This window comes from Malania oleifera, chromosome 9 (assembly GCF_029873635.1).
Source record: "Malania oleifera isolate guangnan ecotype guangnan chromosome 9, ASM2987363v1, whole genome shotgun sequence".
NCBI lineage: Eukaryota > Viridiplantae > Streptophyta > Magnoliopsida > Santalales > Ximeniaceae > Malania > Malania oleifera.
Genome location: NC_080425.1, coordinates 75,387,562 through 75,411,088, shown reverse-complemented (window position 1 = coordinate 75,411,088; position 23,527 = coordinate 75,387,562). Strand labels below are relative to the sequence as shown.

The window sequence follows — 23,527 nt, the reverse complement described above, 5'->3', positions numbered from 1 at the left end:
GCAGCAACACCAACTACCATATGGCGATGACGACGGCAACAACAACAGTAAGTTAGCAACTCTTACAATAGTAATTAAAAAAAAATTATTATTGTTATTATAAAAGATAATAAAATAACAACAATGACAAGAAAAACAACAAGAATGATGACAACCATAACAATGACAACAACAATATAAATACTTTTAAAAGATAACAAGAAAATATCATTCATTATTGTTTTTATTAAATATATGTAAAAATATTGTGATCCAAAAAATGCAGAAATTGTCAATTAAAAAATAATGTTAAATTGAAGTCATATGTCTGAAAGATTACAAAATTAAATAATTTTGTGCCAGGGGCATTTTAAAAAATAACTTTTTTTTCCTTCCATTATAGCCATCATTGAAGAACGTCAAACTTTGAAAAGGAATCAAATTTTGATTCCTACAGCCATTCTGTCCTGAACACACATAGCAATCACATTCCAACAGCTATTGCATTCGCGCATTGATTCCATTCCTACCTCAGTTCCTTGATGTTTTGATTTCATTCTACAAACTAAACCCGGGGGGGTGGAGGGGTGGGGAGCTCTTCTTGCGCTTGGGTCAAAATTGCTGCTTGATCAGGTGTTTCCTTCACAAAAACCATTGTACTAAATATGAATATTATCACGTCAAGTCATTATTAAACTACTTCACTTAGGAATTAATATTTTGAAACTCATCTACATCCTCTCTTAAATGCACGGGTTCCATTACAGATTTTTCACAAATCTACTTCAGCAGAAGCTGATCTAGGTAGCATTGAGTTATACAGTGGATCTGAAAAAGCTACTTATTAAACTGATTAACGAATACCAAAAACTAAACTCTCAATGATGCTTGGTTATTCCATTACAGATTTTTCACAAATCTACTTCAGCAGAAGCTTATCTAGGTAGAATTGAGTTATACAGTGGATCTGAAAAAGCTACTCATTAAACTGATTAACGAATACCGCAAATTAAACTCTCAATGATGCTTGGTTATCTTTTTATAAAAGATAGACCTTCAGTTGATCTAACCAAACAATTTTGGGTTGGGTACAATCTGAGAAGTGTCTTTGTTGTGAGAAAGAGGTAGTTAAGATCATCTCCACCTCCTGGACATTTTGGGAAAGATGTGGAGAGTCCAGAAAGCCTTTGAGTTAGAACTTACCTTTTAGGTAAAGTAACGTGGAAACAATTTTAGACGGAAACTTGAAGTGAAACAGCATATGCCAAATGCACTTCCGGGAAGGTGCAGAATCGAGAAAGGCCTTTATTTATTTAGGGTTAAAGCCTTCCTTGTTAGAATACCATGGAAAAAATTTTAAAGGAAAGTAATATGTGTAAGCAATTTTTAGATCTGCAAATAAGTGAGTGTCAGACATCCTAATAATGAGCTAATTAATAAGCTAAAGATGCTTTTAAGTGAGTGTCAGACATCTTAATAAATGAGCTACTTAAGAAACTAAAGAATGCTTTTACAAGTCATTTTTGGTTCTCCCAAGCTCCCTAGCATGACCTACTTGTTCAATTGTGTGTCAGTTTGGAATATGGTCAGCTGAATAAGATTGCTCGAGGGGTGTAATTGGTTTATGTTGTTTCTGTTTTGGCCAAGACCAGACACTGAACTGAAGAGATTGGTCTTTAGCTTCAAAAGTTGATCCTGAACTGAAAATCTACAATTGAAAAAAAAAAAAAAACTTTGCCAAACTTCAAAATTTTGATATTTTGATCAAATCTTCATAGCTCAATTTTACTGGGCCAAGCTTGAATAAATATTTTTTTAAAAATTGAAAATTTTTGTTTAAAATGCCAAAGGGGTGAGGGCTGAATTGAAATTATTAATTAATTAAAAATTAAAAGATTTAAGGCCACACTTTATGAGCCAATTTTTATTGGCCCAAAGTCTGCTCTGAGGTCCATTGGAATAAATACAAGAGAATTTAGCAAGGGCTTGTGTTTAGTAGGAGAGGGAAGTGGGGTGGGGGGTGGGGCTCTTCCTCTTGTATAATAAGCTTCCATGCCCTCTATGGCTACATCAAGAACAATAAGAAAATAATTGAAATTTGAGAAAGACTATAGTTAATGTTAGAAGATAACATGCTATTTTAGTAATTATGTGATTTGAGTGGTGGGGCATCTTCTGTCTTGCATGCTTTTTTGTATAATTAGTATGTAAAAGAGGAGACCTGGAGCTGCACATATGCTCCAGGAAACTGCTGCCTGATTTTTCCTCTTCTTTTATTCTCCTCCTCCTCTCCTCTTCTATTCTTCGCTCTCCATCTCTGAATTTACAACATGGTATTAGAACATTGATCTCCTCTAAATCTGATTTATCTGAGTTGATTTCGATCCTCTTTTTTTCATGTTTTTTCTTATCTTTCCCTAATCAGTTCTCATATCTGATTTTTAGTAGATTTGTTTAGGGACACACTTCCCCTTGGTTAGGCTGTGCAGCATCCTTGGTAGGATGCTGTGTGTGTTGGTGGTGGTTTGCCGACATGGAGTCAGTTAATACTCTGCTTAGTGTGGTGTTGTTGCTGCTCCACTGTTGTTCCACAGGTGTGTTTTGGCATGATGATGCTCTTTTGATGCTGCATGTGTTCATGATTGATTGCTTGCAATCTTGTATGAGTTACTGGTTGGTTTCGATTGGTGTTCGATGACTCTATTTCCGGTTCTTGCCTGCACTCGCTTCTAGTCGCTGCCAGCCATAATGACTGTTGCTGCTGCCAGATTGTTTATTAAGTGCTTGCTGTGCTTTGTTGTGGTCTGCCTTGTTTCTTTAGGGCCAGGTAATTCCTCCTAGGATATTGTGACTTCATTTTTGTGGTAATTGCTGCCCTTTTGAAGCTCTGAAGTGCTGTAAGTTCTGGATCTTTGAGGTTCTAAAGTGCTTTCTGTGCTAGTGTGCTGCCTGATTGTGCATCGTTGCTGTCCTATTCTTTCCCTTTGCTGGTGTGCGTATTGTTGATTACAGTGTATTAGGGGTGGTTTTGATGGCCTCTATAGAGAGAGCTTCAGCTGATATTGTTAAGGAGATCACAACCATCAAATCGGTTGGATCCTCCAATGACTTGTTGTGGTCTCAGGCAGTGGATGTATGTTAACGAAGACAAGTGTAAGCGTCTAACGTGTTCTCCTCTGACTTAAGACTCCAAGGATTATTTGGATGAAGAGAGTGGCATATTGCTGCTCCTGTTGTTGTGGAATAGCATGGGGCCAAGAATTGCTGTAAATGTGATGTTTCATAGGACAGCCAAGGCTGCACAAGATGATCTTTATGATAGCTTCTCACAAGATAAAAACCAAACTTGTGTTTGTTAACTAATTTTAAAATATGACCGAGGGTAGGTCCATTAGTGAGTATTATATGGGATGAACTGAATAGCTATCAACAAGTTAGTTCTGACATTGAGATGATTAAAAAGCAAAAGGCAGAGTTCTTGGCTGACAAGTTTGTGTCTGATTTATGTCCTCGTCAAGCCTTCCATGATCAATTTTTTGTGGTGAATCCATACCATCCATGAATGGAGCATATGCTAGAATCCAACATATCACCAAAGATGGTTCTCAACCTTCTTCTCAAGCTTCTTCCTGTGATTAGCATTGCCTTTTATCATGGAGGATATGTTTTGAAGGATGAAACAAGGTTTGGATAGCGGTTGTGGTAGAGGTAGCATAATAGGACAAGGAGTTCGTCGTGGCAAGTCATGCATTTGTACACATTATGGCAAGAATTATCATTATGTGGATCGCTGTTGGGGTCTCCATGGGAAACCTACCTGAGCCAATAAGTTTTTTTCCTAGGGTGATTCCACTGTTGACACTTAAAATGCACCTAGCCACTCTAGGGAGTTGAGTACATCATGTGTCCTGTCCGAAAGGGGTATAATAATCTTGCTTGCATGGTTTAACAATTCAAAACTCAGTCTTCTACATCCAGTGCTACTGTGGCCCATTTAGGTTCGGGCTTCTTGCCTCATCCTCCTCCTAGTGCCTCCTCTGATATAACAGATAGTCCTAATTTATTTTAGTCTTTGGAACCTGCTACTTTTGTACTGTAAGGTTGCTCTGGCCATAGTCCAGTTAACCCGGTTTGTAGTTATGGTAATATTCTTTCGTTTCCTTCTATTCCTCTTTCCTATTGTCTTGTATGTGCCTAAATTTCCCTTGAACTTCTTATCACATAGCCAATTAACTAAATATTATAATTGTTCGGTGATTTTCTTTCCTTCTAATTGTGTTATTCAGGATCTTGAGATGAAGAAGAGGATTGGTGGAGGGCTTGAGATGAATGGCCTGTACCATTTCACTGGTTGTCTTGGTGTATAGAGTTCTTGCCATTTGGCTCCTTCAACAAGTTTTCCTATGTTTGAGTGTTCAGCATGTCAATTAGGAATTCATATTGGGACATCATTTTTGTTTAGAGTTGCCTTGTAATAAATCATTGCTTTCTCGTATTCATTCAATTATTTGGTGTTCTTGTAGAATCAAGAATTTGATTGCTCATCAATATTTTATGTCCTTTTGTGGATGATATTTTGTGTACGATCTAAATCTATTTGTTAAAAGACCTATTTGAATTTCTTAACGTATTAACTCAATTCTACCAGTTTGTATTTACTTAGTTTGGCATTATTATTCAAAATTTTTGATTTGATAATGCAATTGAATTTGTTCAAAATGAGCCTTTTTGCTTGGCCAAAGGGATTATTCATCAAAGAAAGATGTCCATACCCCTTAGCCATATGGAGTAGCTGAGTGGGAAAATAGACAATTACTTTACACAGCATGGTTGCTACTCTTTCCCATGCATGTTCCTAAAACCTTTTGGACTATACTTTAGTGGGACAAATCCCCTTTTCTATTGTGTATCATAAACAATCATGTTCCTTATTTTGATTGTGTTTGGGTGCACACGTTTTTGTTCATGTTGCACATACTAGTCTAGACAAGTTCTCTCATTATGCGGTTAAATGTGTCTTTCTTGGGTACTCAAGAACTCAGAAAGGATATAAATGTTATGATCGACAAAACTTGTAGGAAAACTGTCAGTGCAGACGTTTCACTCTTTTTGGGAGGACAAGTTATTTCTCTAGTTTAGGCCATTCTTGGATGAATCTAATGAGTCTATCAACGATTTATGGTACCCCAAGGGGTGCTGACCCCCCTATTCTTACTCTCTTGTCTTTATATAGGAAAGTTTCACTTCCTCTTCTGAATTGTTCAGTTAGTAGCCCAAAAAAAAAATTGAAGGTTTATGAACGTTGGAGATCCGACATAGACTTCATTGCCACCCTGCAACCACCTTTCTTTTTGCCCCTCATTTTTGATTTTTCGGATTTGCCTACTGCTTCCCAGAAAATTTGCGAACACGTACTCAGCAGTCCTTAGTTGCTTATCTTGTTGCTTATTATGTTTTAGTATATGTTCTTCACCTTCCTAGCCCTTTGCGTTCTTTTGCCTTGTCTGTTCCCTCTATTTCTACCCCTTCCTTAGATGTTGAAGCTCTTTCTATGCTTGGTTGGAAGCATGCAATGGATGCCTTGACCTCTTGAGGGACATGGGACTTGGTGAATCTTCCTTCGGGTAAGGAGTTGGTTAGATGTCCTTGGGTCTAACCATCAATTATCTTGCTAACAGCTATATTGAATTGCTTAAGGCTGGATTGGTTGCCAAGGGGTACAGCCAAACACATTCTATTCTCTTTTGTTTCTTGAATAAATTCTGTGAGTATTGATCTCATTGGCAGTTAATTTCGATAGACCCTTACTAATTACATGTGAAGAATGCTTTCTTGTTTGGAGATTTGCAACACGAGGTATACATGGTGCAACCTCATGGTTATGTTGCTCAATGGGAGGGTGATGAGTTATGAAGGTTGTGTAAAGCCATTTATGGTCTTAAGAAGTCTTGAGCTTGTTTTGACAAATTTAGTATGGTGGTCTCTACATTGGTTTTATTCTATGCTACTCATCATTTTGTCTTTGCAAAAATGAGATAGGTGTGGTACTTTAGCAGTTATGTTTGATGATATCATCATTTGTAGTAACTAGAGCAAGATTGTAGATGTCAACTAGTGGCTTCAAGCAAAATTTTAAATCAAGGACTTGGATACTTTGAATTACTTTGTGAGATTGTATGGCATAAGAAAGGATAGAATACTTTAGCAGAAATATGCCATGAACTTGCTAAGTGAGGCTAGTCTATGCTATCACCGGAGGAGTCCATGGGTACGCTTGATATGCATGGTTGAACACCAACTTGACCCAAAAGCTTAAGCTTATTGGGTTTTGGGCCCAATCATGTATATAAGCACCTGTTATCCACTCAAATTTTTCAATGTGGGACAAACTCACAAGTGGAATTTTCAACAATCTCCCCCTCACTTTTGAGTTTCAACTGCTCTCCTTGAAAGGAAACTGTCTCCCTTATGGGAGTAAGCTCAATTCCCCAACAATTGCTCAAGTGGGTCTTACCACTGGCACCTTACGTGCTTTGGATTGCATTCCACGTACCTCCGAACCAATTCTACCTCCCACGTCTTGACCCTATTCAGATCCATCTCAGGCTTAGATGATCCTTATTGGCCTCGGTCACACACTTGGTCCTCCAACTATTAGCACGTCAGGAGAATTAGCTTCACGTCTCAATTTTTACAATAATGACTTTCGGTTGTTTGCCAATGTGGTTAATTGATGATTACACAATTTGAATAATTTTCTACATCCTAGGTCCTCCCGTTCCGTCATCAGGCTTATGTTCTTCATGAAGCATTCAGACCGAATGACTCTATGAAATTACGTTGATACTTCCACATATTATGGGTAACATAGGAGACATCTCTATTTTTCCCCCGGGGAATCAGTATTTTGTGATTTTGTGAAAGATTCCTGTAAAAGGTTTCATTAATCATGTCGAGTAGACCTTGTTGTTGTGAGAATTGTTAATTCATGTGTCGCTCACCCAGAATTATGAACCGTCGGCTTTGATATCACTTGCTACCACCGGAGGAGTCCATGGGTACGCTTGATATACATGGGTACACCAACTTGACCCCAAAGCTTAAGCCTATTGGGTTTTGGGCCCAACCATGTATATAAGCATCCATCATTCACTCAAATTTTTCAATGTGGGACAAACTCACAAGTGAAATTCTCAACAGTCTGTTGGGAGCTAAACAAGTTATACTCCTATGGATCCCAATGTGATGTTGTCTAGGGATCTTGGACCGAACTCTGAAGACAGAGGTTTGTAAGCTGATCTATTTGATTGTTGCTAGACCTTGCATATCCTTTGATATATAAATGTCATAGAAGCTGTTTGATCATGGTATACTAGACTGGGCTAGCTCTATTCATGATTGGATACTGTAAATTTGTGGGAGGTAATCCTAGATATGACACAGCAAGAAACAAACTGCTACAGCAAGATCTAGTGATAAAGTAGAATATCAAGCAAACCAATTACCACACCTGTAGATATGTTTTGTGATAATTAAGCTGCCATTTATATTGTTAGCAATCTAGTGTTTCATAAAAGGACAAAGCACATTGAAGTTGACTTTCATTTTGTGAAAGATGCTATGTTGAAGAAGTTTTGATGATAATTAAGCTGCCATTTATGTTGTTAGCAACCTAGTGTTTAATGAAAGGACAAAGTGTTAGATTACCACTTTACCTAAAAGCTTAAGCTATTAGGTTGTGGGCCAACGATGTATATCAAGCTTTAATGCTCCCCTGCATGTGCAGCCCGACAGCACGTGGAGAGATAAACATATGATAAATAACGCCACAGAATAAAGGCAGGCGACAAGATTAGAACCCAGGACCTCTTGGTAACCTGGCTCTGATACCATGTTAGATTACCACTTTACCTAAAAGCTTAAGCTATTAGGTTGTGGGCCAATGATGTGTATCAAGCTTTAACACAAAGCACATTGAAGTTGACCCTCATTTTGTGAAGGATGCTATGTTGAAGAAGTTTTGATGACTCCATTTGTGGAACCTTGTGGACTGGTGATGTTCTCAAGAAGGCTTTATTTAAACCTGCTGTGTCCAATGGTTGTAACAACCTGGAGTTAGGTGATATCTATGCCTCCAGCTTGAGGGGGAAATCTTAAAGAGGATATTCTATGATTACGTGGTTTGAGTGGGGGGAATTATTATCTTCTGTGCCTTTTCTTTTTTTATTATTAATAGGTAAGAGGGCAGACCTGGAGTTGTATGTGTGCTCCAGGGAACTGCTGCTTGATTTTTCCTCTTCTTTCCTTATCCTCCTCTTTTCGTCTCTTCTCTCCTCCATCTTTAACTCTGCAACTATAATTAATTAGGATTAAGATAATAAAAATAAAATATAAAAAATTTCTAACCTTGAAATGTCAAAAGCTTAATATTTTAAAATATAAAAATTTAAACAATAACAGCCTAATTTGGTTTCTATGCTTGCTTTACTTGTATAATTGAAACCCAAACCAAAAACTGGCTTAAAAGAAAAACTAAGAAAAGAAAAAAAACCGGAACAAAAACTCACCAAACCCAAGCCAACCAAATTGTGAACAGTTTGATTTGGTCCAGTTTTTTTTTTATTTTTAGGAAATATTTGTACTGCCATGCCTTCTAACATCTGAGCACCTTAAGCATGTGGAAATTTTCCCATTTATTCCAATGGATTGGTTTTTCATCTCTTTTACTGAGCCACTTATTAGGAACATAGCCAGTTACATATCAAGAAAAATACTCATGGATACCATAATTTCAAATGTAAACTATATTGTTGGAACAGAAGCAGTCACATATTTTATTAGTGTCCAGGGCACCTTTGGTATTTCTCTTGGTTTCTCTTTTTTGCTAAAACTTAGGAAAAATCCTGTAATAGTTTTTGGAAGATATGACACATGTTGTCACTAGAGTTTTGTGTATTTTTTTATCCAATTTTCTTCCATGCAATATCTTAGTTTGGCTGCCTTCAGGATTGGAGTGTTGGACTGGAGAAAATGACACTTTCAATGCAGCTTTTGTTGAAGGCTACAGATTTTATATGCTTCTTTTATTTCCTTTTTCTGCAGGAAGAGTGACACCAGAAAGTGTGACATACAGCTTTGGCACCCTTCTGCTTGACCTTTTAAGTGGAAAACATATTCCTCCTAGCCATGTAAGTTTTCCCCACCAAGATTATTTAAACACAAGAAACTTACCATTATTATTTATTTGAAATTTTTACATTATATATTTTCTAATGAGCATATATTGTTGGTATCTTGATGGAGAAGTTGATTGGTGCAAGCCCAATTCTAACTTGAATTATTATATTTTTATCAGGCCCTTGACCTGATACGGGACAGGGATATTCAGATGCTGACAGATTCTTGTTTGGAAGGCCAATTTTCAAATGATGATGGGACTGAGCTAGTACGTTTAGCTTCAAGATGCTTGCAGTATGAGCCACGAGAGCGGCCTAATCCAAAGTCATTAGTTGCTGCTTTGATTCCTCTTCAGAAGGAAACTGAGGTTGGCTTCCTTTCAAGTGCTACAACAAATACAATTTTCTAAGGATTTTTTTTTTGCCAACTGCATGCACTCTCGCATGCATACATGACCACGGATCTATTGCTTTTGACTCATCCTTTGTTGCTAGAATGGTGGCTGTGTTTCACAGCACTTGATTTTATCAATTATCCAATTGCCTTAATACCTTGCATAATTCTGGACTGCTGTTTGTGCGGACCTGAATTATGAAATTTCATATTTGATTGTGGTCCGCCCCTTCCCCGGACCCCGCATACGTGGGAGCTTTGTGCACCGGGCTGCCCCTTTTAACTGTTGGAATTATCATACTTTGCTGTGGCAGGAGAGATGTGGCCAACTCTGGTGGATAATTTCTTTGAATGAGTGTACATGCATGCACAAGTAGTGGGATAGTCCCTTTATGTATGTTGTGTTGATTCCTCAGTTAGTGAAGTGCTTCAGGTGACATGCATTGCTGGATTATTTTATAAACGTGTCTTCATTATCAAGTATTCTTATAGTAAGATAAGAAGAAGGAAGCTGTGAAGCGTGTTTCAATCTTTGCATAATCCCATGCAAGCCCCTAGAAGTTTGTTGCCCACGTTGCTTGGTGGTTCTTTCCTGTCATACATCTCAGAGTGAGCAATGGCAATAGCGTTTGGTTTTGGAAGGATTCTTGGGCTGGTGAGAGATCATTGGAGTTGATGATGTGTTGTCTTTTTAAGATTTCCACTCTTTTCAATGACCATATTAGCTCTTTCTTCTTTTTGTAGAAAAGGGGGGGGGGGGGGCGGGGGGGCGCTCTCTTTCTTAGGATTCCCATTTTTTAGTTATCTGAATGAAGAGAGATTGATGAAACCACCACCTTGCTTAACATTACAGATTTTTTTGTTCTTTCAAATAGGGGTGATTAAGAGAATTTGGGAGGGGGATTTTTAGGTCTCTTCTCTCCTAAATCCTTTTTCCTTGACCCCTTAAATTCCTTCCACCAATCATTTTTTTGCAGCCAAATTATATGGAAGGCTAAGGTCTCTTTTAAGATATTAGGACGTTCATTTGAACTGTTTTTCTCAATAGTCTTAATATGCACGAGCACAACCTGTACAGTGCAGAAGACTGGCTCTGAATCCTAATATGTGCTCCATGTACTGTGAGTCTAATGAAATGAATGCACACCTTTTCCTTCATTTTCCAGTGGCAAACTATTTTGGAGTGCTCGTCTCTTGTTCCAATGAAGCCTGGGTGGCTTCTCGGGTTGTGGGGGATTTCTGGCAAGTGAGATATTGGGGCTTTTGGCAAAACCATAAAGGGAAGAGCTTTATGTAGATGCATGGTTTTTGATACCTTGCGGACCTTATAGATTGAGAGGAATTCAAGAACGTTTGCACAACCTACCCCCTCATTTGTTGTGGGATCGAGTTGTATTTAGCCTTTTTTTGAGCTTGTTTGAGTTTTTGGGGGATATCGATGCCTGACCAGCAAAGAGATTTTGGGGCAGCTCTTTTATAATTTATTGTTACTTTTATCTTTGTTTCTAAGGAGGACCTTGTTCTCCTCTAATTTTATTTTGTTTTTCTGTGAATATATTTCTTAACCAAGAAATCTTTGCATAATCTGTAACATAGATCTTATTCTTGCATCGTGTTCTTTTGGGAATTGTTGCTTTAGTTAAATGCTGGCAGTTAATGTTACCTAGTATGCACAATGTTCTGCTTTGTGGGATGGGAATTGGATTTTTGTATGACATATGCTCTGATATGCAGTATGTTGGGGTATACTTGGATATATTGGTGAAAATTATCTAATGGCCCTTGTATGTTTAAGGTGATATTGACATGTTCTAAATTTAAAAGAGATTTTCTTTGCTAAAGTAGATTAATAATGACTGAGAAAAGTCATGGTTCTTTTGAGCATGGTTGCAAGTGTAGCAGAAAGTACAAGAAGTGGATGTTATGGGGTAGGAGGTGGTCGCATGGCTGCAAATCTTTACTCAAGTATGCAACCCCATTCCCCAGTTGAAGAATAAGCATTTGATCTTCTAAAACATAAGTTTTAATGTATTTTGACCAATTTTATTCAACATAAAAATACTCTTTAACAGGAGAAATGATTTTATGTGAATTATAGTGCATTCTTTGCTAAAAAAGAAAGATCATATACTTGTAATTCATTAATTTAATGTAAAAATTTTAGAAATTCAATTAAAATTGACGAGTAATTAATTAGAACCATAAAAAAGTACATAAAATGTCTATATATATGGCTTACATTATATATTTGTACCACCATATAGAGTGACACAAAGGCTCTTCATTAACATGCTTAGTGTCTATGTAAGAGTATACATCATATGACGTAATTGAAAACTTAAAATCATAAGGCTCCTGCAAGTCTTGATGTCACTTGTCAATTCTTTTCCAATAACCCTTGTAAAACAATCTGTTTGAATGGCAATATAAAACCTGTGGTTGGTTTCTGATCAACGTAAACCAATCTCCATACTTCTACCAAGGATTCTCGCACTTTCATTATATTTGTAGCATTTTTCCGAAACTCTTTCCTAATACGATCTTCTTTGCATCAAATGTTGGCTTGATTTTGTCTTCTCAGACCTTGAACTTTTCCGAGTGCCATATCTAAGCTAAAGGCTCATTATTTATGCCTCACAATAATCTCTAAAGCATTAAAGTTGGTGGTACATTAAGTAATGGCAGCATGAAGAAACTCTGTTATTAGTGAATTTCATCATTTATGGTTGCAAACGAACGATGAAATCGTTTAAATCATATAAGAGCTTCATGGCATTCTTTTTCTTACCAGTGTCCTCTTATATATGGTTGATGCAATGTGTTGTGCATGTTTTCCAGCCCAAGGTAGGCCTTTTTGCATTAACATTTCCCTCTCCCCTCCCTTCATTGTTGCATCATTATCGGTCACCGCCTAGACAACATGTTTCCCTGTAATTTCTTCTAATGTAAGGTTGATGCAATATGTTGCACATGCTGTCAGGTACAAGTTAGGCCTTTTTGCATTAACAAGTCCTCCTACTTCCATTGCTGTATCATTGTCGCCTTATCAGTCACCACCTAGACAACATATTCCTTTCCATTTTCCTTTTGAATCCAAATTTTGTATTTAAGAATCATTATATATTATGAGTATACCCTAATTAAAATATACTGCGAATATAAATACGTAACTAATTACTTAGAAAACCAAATTTATTATAAATAATAATTACATTTTGGTTAGGTACATTAGAGGCCATCCCCCGTCTTATGAGACAGAGTGCCCTATTGTGGTATACTAAATTAATTACTAGGAAATTTATTACGTTTTTTCCAGTTGGTCTTCACACCCAGCACACACGTAGCACCCCTTTTATTTCATATGGTGAAAGGAAAATGCATAGCCCTTGATATCCTAGTACCCTTGCTATATAAATTGCGGACCTCGCAAGGGGCAGGGCATTTTACCTTCTTTCCTACCCTTGCATCACTACCAAATGTAGGCTGTGTAAATGTTGAGTAAGCGATATTTGATGGGATCTCGTTATGTATAATGAAATTTCTCACCAGCTTTCTCAACTTCTCAAATTCTTCAAGAGTCTAGTGTTGATTTTTATTTGCTCGACATTGTTGCTTCCTTTCTATTTATATGGTCATTGCCCTTGGTCTGGCTTTAGGGGTGTTAGGATTGACTCACTTGACGTTCACTAACGCCAAGGATCCCAAAATCTTGTCTTTTTATTTCTTCTGTACTACAGAGCTCTGAAGGAATTATATCAAAAGGGGAGACTTGAGAGCTGGACAAATTCCTGTAGAGGTTGATTCTGATGATGATTGTTAATGCCCATGCACATGAAATTCAAATAATATAAATACCATTTCAAGCTGGTTAAATGCTAATTGTGCAAACAATTTCAGGTCAACGAGATTTTGATTTGTCTATTGACCTTAATAGTTTATAGATCCCTTTAGCTGGCTTTTTGAAATGCAGTAAAAATCTATTTGTATGTCTTTAAAACTGTTTGGGCATCATCAATAACTGCAGAACATTCAAAAAAGACATTGAATGTCACCACTAAGTTCTGATCCAAAATTTACTTTCCTCCTGTTGCTCCTTTACTGAAATGATGGGCTCTGCAATATTTTTAGTTAGGGTGGATTGGTTGAAAAAGAATTGAGGATGTTAACAGAAATAATAGGGTATGAAAGACGGTGAAGAAAAAAAACTATTTGCATGTCTTTTAAAACTGTTGGGGCATCATCAGAAACTGAAAAACATTTAAAAAAGACATTGAATGTCACCACTAGGTTCTGATTCAAAATTTACTTTTCTCCTGTTGTTCCTTTCCTGTTTAAGTGTGATTACATAAAGGGTGTCCCCAGGCCATAAGGCTTCCCACTTTGCGAGGGTAAGGAGAGGGTTGTCACAGTGTATGCAGCCTTACCCCTACTTTTATGTAGAGAGACTGTTTCCTTGGACTCGAACCCATGATCAATCTGTTACAAAGAAGCAACCTTACTGTTGATCCAAGGCTTGAAAATGCTTTACTGAAATGATGGGCGCTGCAATATTTATGGTTAGGGTGGATTTGTTAAAAAAGAATTTAGGATGTTGACAGAAATAATAGGGTATGAAAAAAAATGGTGGATGGAGTCTCAGTATCAGCTCCTATGTATGTGTTAATGTAATGGGACAATTGCAGAAAAAATAATCAGGATGAAGTAGCAATCCCTCCTCTCTGTGACTGGGTGGGTTGTTTTTGGTGCCATGTGATCTTTTCTCTTATTAAAATAATTTTTACTGAGCTAGAAAGTGGCAAAAGAATAAAAGAATGGGGAAAGTGTAAAGACTCAGGAAAAAATGGGAAAAGATTTATGTATATTATTCTTATATCTTTATACCTTTAATGATTTGAATATACTGTTTTCCATCTTAATGAGTTCTTTGTTTTGGTAGTTTTGTTTGTCAAAATCTAGTTAATTCCTCACTGTATGCCTGGAATGAGTTTGTAGTGATATGTTCTGCAGGTTCCTTCTCATGTCTTGATGGGAATACCACATGGTGCAGCAGCTTTGTCTCTATCTCCCCTTGGTGAGGCTTGCTTAAGAACAGATTTAACTGCCATTCACGAGATCTTGGAACAGATTGGTTATAAAGATGATGAGGGAGCAGCAACTGAGGTTTGTTTCTGATTTATCAATTATTTCATTATTCCATTCTGTAACATTATTCTTTTTGCCTCCATTTTATTATTCTCAGTTACTTTTATCTTGATGAATACTCTTATCCTACAGTTATCTTTTGTCTTTCATATTTCTTTGATTTCTAGTGTGCATGCCAGCCTCTTGGAGCCATGTAGCATGTGGTCTTGCTTACTATTGTTTTTCTAGCTTGCAGCTTTCATTCCAGGTGTGGACCAGCCAGATGCAGGAAACACTGAACTCCAAGAAAAAGGGTGATGCTGCTTTCCGGCATAAAGATTTCAAAGCTGCAATTGAATGCTATACACAGGCCAGTTTCTTCTCCCCCACCACCCTCCACCCCCTTTGTTTTTAGCATTAACAAAAAAGAAGTATCTTTTTTGTAGCAGATGGTTAATGATGACAATCATGGAAAATATGTTCCCAAAAATTACCAATTCATTGCATAGCGCTTAGATTTGAAGGCCGAAATGCTTAGGAATGAGAAAATTAACTTAAGGAAAACTAGTAAAGCTAGAACATTACTTCCCTAAACCCATAAAACCCTAGAGTCCACTAATCTTTGAGACCATAACCTAAGAAAATATCATCAGAAAAATAGGAAAATAAGCGCAAAGGAACTTAGTAAAGCGAGAATGTTACTTTCCTAACTCATAAAACCGCAGAATCTACTAATCTATAACTTAATAAAATAATGTTAGTATCACAAAAATAGAAAAATTAAAATTACGCGTATATTCAAAAATCCCCCAAAAATGTATAAATGTCATAAATTTGAGTCATCAGCATAGTTTCTGATATTACATTTTTATCCTTTCTTGGAAGATACTTGACCTCAAGTTTTAGAGAGGGGATAAAAAACCAAACGCCTATAAAAATATGCAATGCTAGAGCTACACTCCCTTTTCAAACTTCACAACAAAAAATGACTTTGGAGACTCAGGTGAATCTATGTGGTATGTACCCTCGCAGAGTGATAAACTTTACATGTGGGACTTTTAAATCTAACACTGGTTGCTTTATGGTCTATATTGGACCTTCACCCAGATGATCTTATTTTAACTTGAAAAATTGATCTTTTTGCTAATTTAACTCTCGAAAATATGCCTTGGTCTAATTAGGTTGTTGGTTGGAAGCATATGCATAATGCATTAGCTACTCTCTTGCGCCTAAGTTTTGAGCAATAGGAACCACCCCTATACTGTGTGGCTCTACACAAGATATGGTAGTGCATATAAATTCCAATTATGTATCACTTAATTTTGTCTAAGATAAGTGATAATTGTCTCCACTGCAAAAAAAATTATATTGTGGATGATAGTTTCAAATTGATTTGAGGAAACAAGGATTAATGCGCATCAAGGATTAATGCATCACATTCAATAGTATCTAATTCATGCAAGCAAAATATGGTACATATCAAGGATTAATGCATCACCTTCAAGATTGAGCATTGCAAGAGAAAACTTTATCTTTGCAATATTCTCAAGAATGGAGAGCCTCTTCTTGTATGTATGGCTCTTGTTGTCATGATCAATTGAAATGCACCTTTCATTTTGGCACAAGGGGAAGGAGCATATGCAGATGTAATCCTTCACAATCTCACTAATACAAGTGCCAAGCAGTAACAACATGAAAGAAGAAACGATTGAAAAATATTTTTCTTCATTATATTGTTCTTATGTACAATCCAATATATAATACGATTAACTATTCTAAACAAGGAAACAATTTCCTATTGAATAATATCAAATCCCCCATAATTACCCACTTTCCTAATTTGTATTTTATTTACAAAGATATCCGGGATTGATATTTTAACACTCCCCCTCAAGTTGGATCATAAATATTAATCATCTCCAACTTGCTAATAAGATCATCAAAGCTCTGTTGTCCCAACTCTTTAGTGAGGATATCTGCAGTTTGTTCCTTGGTTGGCACATAAGTCATACATATAATTCCTTCTTCAATTTTTTCTTTGATGAAGTGCCTGTCTACCTCCATATGTTTAGTCCTGTCATGTTGGACTGGATTAAGAGAGATGCTAATAGCTGCCTTATTGTCACTGTAGAGTTTGATAGGAAGGTTCACCGGTACCCGTAATTCCTCCAATAGTTATCGTAACCACAATCCTTCACAAATCCCTTGAGCGTCTACCCTGAATTCAGTTTCAGCATTACCACGAGCCACCACATTCTGTTTTTTGCTTCTCTAAGTTACGAGATTTCCCTAGACGAATGTACAATATCCTGTGGTGGACCTTCTATCTTCCACTGATCCTACCCAATCTGCATCTGTAAAGATCTCTACTTCCTTGCTTTCACATTTCTTAAAGAAGAGTCCTCTTCCCGGGGATCCCTTGAGATATCTAAGGATCTTGTATACAGCATCTAAGTGAACTTCCTTTCGTGAATGCATGTGTTGACTTACTACACTGACTGCAAATGCAATATCTGGTCTAGTATATGATAGGTAGATCAGCTTACCAACTAATCTCTGATGCCTCTCCTTTTCTACTGGTTTTCCACAATCTTCAATCCTCTTTATTGTTTCTATCAGGGTTTCGCTGGGTTTGCACCCTAGCATGCCAGTTTTAACTAGGAGGTCGGTAACATACTTCTGCTGAGAAACACTAATTCCCTTTTTCGTTCTTGCCACTTTCATGTCCAAAAAATACCGCATCTGTCCCAAGTCTTTAACTTCAAATTCAGTAGCCAAGACCTTCTTCAATCTCTCCATTTCTATAGTATCATCACCAGTAAGAATTATATCATCGACATACACTATTAGGATTGTTCTCTTACCTCCTTCAGACTGTTGGAAGAATAGTGTATGGTCTGATTGCCCTTGTCGATACCCTTGATTCTTTAGTACCTTTGCGAATCTGTCGAACCACGCTCTAGGAGATTGTTTGAGGCCATATAACGATTTCTTTAATTTACACACTCTGTTTTCTTCACCTATTCTACTGAATCCTGATGGTATAGTCATGTAAACTTCCTCTTCTAATTCTCTATTTAAGAAAGCATTTTTAATGTCAAGTTGTAGTGGCCAATCTAAATTGGCTGCCAGGGACAAGAGAACCCGAACTGTATTTAAGTTTGCCACTGGTGCAAATGTCTCAGTATAGTCAATGCCGTAGGTCTGTGTAAAGCCTTTTGCAACAAGTCTGGCTTTATATCTTTCAACTGTTCCATTAGATTTACATTTCACTGTGAAGACCCATTTACAACCCACTGGCTTCTTCCCTTTCGGTAGATCTGTCAACTGCCAAGTTCCATTTTTTTCTAGGGCTCGCATTTCTTCCATGACTGCCTCTCTCCATTCTGGTATTTCTAGAGCTTCCTGAATGTTTTTTGGCATTTTCATCCTGTCAAGATTAGAGACAAACGCACGATATCCATCTTTGCAAGGTTACAGCGTCGAAAGGGTCTGGCTTCCTCCGCTCACTGGTAAGATATCCAAGCTTCCCTTTTCCCTCAATCACCAGTTTCATGGACTGAGCCCATTCACGAAATTTTTTTCCGTTTAGTTTTTCCAATGAGAGTGGAAAGACTGTGTTATCCAGCCCATTCGTACCCCCACCAGACGTAACCTCTGAGTCACCGGTGATGTTTGCAGAGGAGGTTGAGCCTTTGTTGTTAGCCATCGTTTAGCTGGGTTTAAGAAACCCTAGCTCTGATAGCATGAAAGAAGAAACGATTGAAAAATATTTTTCTTCATTATATTGTTCTTATGTACAATCCAATATAGAATACGATTACCTATTCTAAACAAGGAAACAATTTCCTATTGAATAATATCAAATCCCCCATAATTACCCACTTTCCTAATTTGTATTTTATTTACAAAGATATTCGGGATTGATATTTTAACACAACAACATTAACATCTAGGCTTGAATGGGCTAGAAGTGCAATGGAAACAGTCCTTTGATTATTGGAGACACTGCATCCACCAGTATTTTAGTGTGGATGTGCTAATTTAAAATCCTACCGTGCTGGGGGAATAAGAAAATAAACAGTAAGGAAACCTAATAGAGCTAGGACATTGCTGTCCTTGCGCACAAAACTGCTGAATCTGCTAGTTTATTGACCTAATAAAATACTACTGGAGAAATATCATGAAAATGGAAAAAGTAAAACCAATATTCAGAAATGCCAAAATTCTAAATATCATTAATTAAAGTTGCCAGACTTGATTCTCTGTCTGGATGTTTAGAAGAGAGGACAGACCTAAAAAACTTATAAACAGAACAATCCAGTGTATATTGAAATGTGAATGTTTGGGCTATTTGAAATGTGGGAATTTGCACCTAGTATGAGAGGAAGAGTCTCAGCTGGCCTCTAATGAGGCTTTAGGTGCTGAGCCTTCCAACTGTGGACTGGACTCTGAATATTTTTCTCTGATTGAAGTTTCTTCACATGAAAAAAGCAATTTAGCAGTGACTGACAATTTATTTGTAAAATTTGCAGTTCATTGATGTTGGTACAATGATTTCCCCAACAGTTTATGCACGCCGTAGTCTTTCTTTTCTCATGAGTGACATGCCACAAGAAGCCCTCAAGGATGCTGCACAAGCCCAGGTAATATCTCCTGCTTGGCATATTGCGGTCAATTTACAAGCTGCTGCTCTTTTTGCCTTGGGAAAGGAGAATGAGGCGCAAGGAGCACTAAAAGAGGGTTCCATCCTCGAAACCAAAAGAAATTCCACTGCCTAATATGACAAGAATTTGAAGGTCAAAACCTAAAGTTTCTTTTCCTCTTAGTGAACAAATGGTGCCTTTTCTGGATGCAACCACCAGGCACAAAACAAACGGGTCATGCAAATAAAATGCGCTTAAATCTCGAAGCAACAATTTAATGGGCACAAAATGGTGAATATACAATGATCCTTGTGCATGACTCTTGCTTTATTGTGATCTTGAAGCAGTCCTATTTTTTTTTTGGCAACAACATGGGATAGTTTCGTTTTGTTTTCAGTTTTCTTTTGGGGATGCTTGGGGTGTTCTTTATGGCAAATCCGTCTGGCGGTGGTTTTCGAATATTGGGAATTGTTATTATGTTCATAGAGGGACTCAACCTGTCATGTCATTCTTATTTTTCGTTTGGAAGTTATGAGAAAAATTGTTTCCACGCTTGTAATTGATGTATAGTACTCTTTGTTTTTGCTTGCCCCCCTCTGAGGTGAATATTATTCTTAATTTCTGTGTATTATTTGTTGAAATGTCGAGTATCCTTGGGAATATTGAGTAAATTAGGAAAGTGAATAAATGTAGAAGATTGTATATTTGTTTTGTAGGGAGATTGTTTCCTTGTTTAGAATATTTGATTGTATTATATATTGTAAGATTAGGATGTACATGATTCAGAATTCAAGAAATAAAAAAATTTCATTATGTATTTATGGTATCAGAGTTAGGGTTTCTAAACCTTAGTTAGCAATAGCTGACGGTGCCGTCAACAGTAGAGGGTCGTGCTCCTTTGAAACTTTCGACGGTGACTCTGAAGCCACCTCCATCGTGGGGTCTCTCGAATCGATTCTAATGGCGGCATTGCGGCGACTTCGAGAACTTTAATCGCAGCTGGCGAACAAGACCTGTGTCGATTGCTCGCAGAAGAACCTGCAATGGGTGTCGGTATCGTACGACGTCTTCATGTTTCTCGAGTGCTCTGGCAAGCATCGTGACCTTGTTGCTCACATAAGCTTCGTTCGATCTGTGACAATGGACTCCTGGTCGGAGATCCATCTTAAGAAGATGGAGGACGACAACAACGAGTAGCTTAACGTCTTCTATAAGCGCAGCGGCGACCATTTCATGGATGACCTCCTGAACTTCTCGTTCGATATAGGCGATGACGACGACGATGACGACAAAACCAAAGCGAGTCTACCGTCTTCTATTTCTATCTTGACCAAGCTGGACCTCGATGATTACAACCGTTCGTTCCCTAAAGTTGCAGGAGAAGTACTGGAATGCCTATCGAACAAAGATGCCATCCCGAAGCAACAAAGCCCGGTGTCGGTTTTTGAAACGAGCAATAGTAACAGTACTGGTAGGATGCATTCAAACGATGCTGCAATTAAAAATTATAGAGGGGAGCCTTTTATTGATGGAAAAATGTTGAGGCAGGGACTACCTAGTTTGGTGGATCAGACCTTGTTTAGTTATTATACGACTTTGTCTTCCACAAACATTTTTTCGGGTTCTTTAGCCCAAAAATGTAAATTTTTTGCAAGCCTTGAATATAACCTCTAAATCCAAAACTCGTTGGATTATTTATTTTGGTGCTTTTGGCCACATGACCAATGCCTATCATCTTTTCTCATCATATTCACCTGGTGCTGGAAATTTGAAAGTTAAAATTGCAGACGTATCACTCTCATCTGTCGCAGGCAAAGGGATTATCCGACTCTCTGACTCCATCACACTAGAGTCCGTTCTTTATGTTCCTAATTTATCCTGCTGCAACTTACTATCCATTAGCCAGTTAACTACAAACTCCAATTGTTCTGCTAAATTTCTTCCCTCTCATTAATGTGAGTGAACAATGTAAAACTACTATTTGTGATTCTACATCTGTTTCTAGTGATAGTGGAATCTTGTTATGGCATTCTAGGATGGGTCATCCAAATTTTCAATATCTAAGACGTTTATTTTCTTCCATTTTTTCAAATAAAACGTCTTTTGAATTTCAATGTGAGATTTGTGAACTTACAGAACATTAGTGTAATTCCTTTCCTAAATTTACATACAAACCATCCATATATCCTTTATTGTGATTCATAGTGATTTATGAGACCCCTCACGCTCTCTTAATCATACTCACATGAGATGGTTTGTTACTTTTATTGATGATCATACTTGTATTTGTTGTGTTTACTTGTTGAAAGATAAAATTAAAGTTCGTTCCATTTTTACTAGTTTCCACTCCGTGATTCAAACACAATTTCAAACTCACATTCAAATTCTACGTACTAATAATAGTATGAAATATTTCAATGATATCTTGAGACGTTATCTTCAAGAAAATGGAATTGTTAATCAAAGTTCCTGTGTGCATACTCCTCAACAAAATGAGGTTGCTGAACGTAAAAATAGACATATTCTTGAAGTAACTCGGGTATTGATGTTCACTACAAATATGAAAAAATATTTTTAGGGCAATGCCATTTTAACAGCTACATATCTCATTAATCGAATGCCTAGACGAGTTCTTTCTTTTGCAACTCCTCTCCATAAACTCCAGGAATGGTTTCCTAACACTCGGCTCCACTCCAATCTCTCTCTGAAAATCTTTGGATGTGCTGCATTTGTTCATGTTCATGCTCATAATCGGGATAAATTGGAACCTCATGTCATTAAGTGCATTTTTATTGGTTACTCTCCTACTTAGAAATGTTACAAATGTTATGATCCTATTATGAAAAAGTTGTTTGTTAGCCTTGATGTCACGTTCTTTGAAACCACTCCTTACTTTCCAAAGCCCTCCCTCTAGGGGGAGAAATGGAGTGTAGATCGGTTCTTTGATTTCTCTATTGATGAATATGTGCCATATAGTGAGTCTACCATTGCATCATTTCCTGAGTCTACCGTTGCATCATTTCCTGACCTGTCATGCACAAAAGATCACTTAACCTCAGGGGGAGATGCAGAAAAGCAAAACAACACATAAATACTTGTTTACTCAAGAAAGTCGAACACAAAGAATAGGGAGAATTTCATACCTGAGGCACCAAGAGCGTTGGAACTAGTGGTAGCTCCGAGCAACCATGAGTCCACGCCCAATCTCGATCAGGTAATAGATGGTCATGAGCACTCTTCTGATAAGCCTGTACCTGATGACATCAATTTACCCATTGCAGTCAGAAAACAAACCAGGTCATGTACTCAATATCCTTGGTCTAAATATATGTCTTATAAAAGCTTGTCTATAGGATATCGTGTTTTTACCTCTAACCTTGACAGGATAAAAAATTTCAAAGAATATTCAGGAAGTCCTAGAAATTCCTGAATGGAGGGAGGCTGTCATGGAGGAAATGTAGGCCCTGGAGAAAAATGGAACTTGGGACGTTATGAATTAGCCGAGAGGAAAGAAGTCAGTTGGTTGTAAATGGGTCTTCACAGTGAAATATAAAGTTGATGCGACAGTTGAACGATATAAAGCCATACTTGTTGCAAAAGGATTTACACGGACTTATGACATTGACTACACAGAGACATTTGCACCAGTGACAAACTTGAATATAGTTCGGGTCCTTTTGTCCTTGGCAGCTAAATTAGATTGACCACTACAACAACTCGACATTAAGAATGCATTTCTAAATGGCGAGTTAGAAGAAGAAGTCTACATGACGATACCACCAGGTTTCAGTAAGAAAGGTGAAGAAAACAGAGTATGTAAACTCAAGAAGTCCTTGTATGGACTCGGGCAATCTCCTAGAGCATGGTTCGACAGATTTGCAAAAATAATAAAGAACCAAGGATATCGACATGGAAGATCACACTAATATCTTCCAACAGTCTGAAAGTGGTAAGAGAACAATTCTGATAGTGTATGTTGATGATATAGTCCTAACTAGGGATGATACAGTAGAGATGGAAAGATTAAAGAAAGTCCTAGTTACTGAGTTTGAAGTTAAAGACTTGGGACAAATGCGGTATTTCTTGGGAATAGAATTTGCTAGATCAAAAAAGGGTATCAGTGTCTCTCAGCGAAAGTATATCACTGATCTCCTAACTGAAACTGGCATGTTTGGATGCAAACCTAGTCAAACCCCAATTGAAGCAGTAAA

The 23,527-nt window shown here is 37.4% G+C and overlaps 1 protein-coding gene across 3 annotated transcripts in view; it reads left to right on the top strand.

Annotated features, from left to right (window-relative positions):
* The window catches only part of LOC131164835 (serine/threonine-protein kinase BSK7-like), a 28,823-nt gene extending 8,866 nt beyond the window's left edge, over positions 1-19,957 (top strand). The window contains exons 8-12 of one of the 3 annotated variants that reach the window (XR_009139357.1): positions 9,082-9,167; positions 9,335-9,523; positions 14,557-14,709; positions 14,920-15,040; positions 19,206-19,233. Coding sequence is in view for 2 of the 3 variants with exons in the window: in XM_058122334.1 (XP_057978317.1) it covers positions 9,082-9,167; positions 9,335-9,523; positions 14,557-14,709; positions 14,927-15,040; positions 19,206-19,451 (788 nt within the window). In the remaining variant the exon portion in view is untranslated. Of the gene's footprint in view, positions 1-9,081; positions 9,168-9,334; positions 9,524-14,556; positions 14,710-14,919; positions 15,179-19,205 lie in introns of those variants that run through there. The other 2 variants (XM_058122334.1, XM_058122335.1) reach the window with 2 other exon arrangements.
* The last annotated feature ends 3,570 nt before the right edge of the window (positions 19,958-23,527 follow it).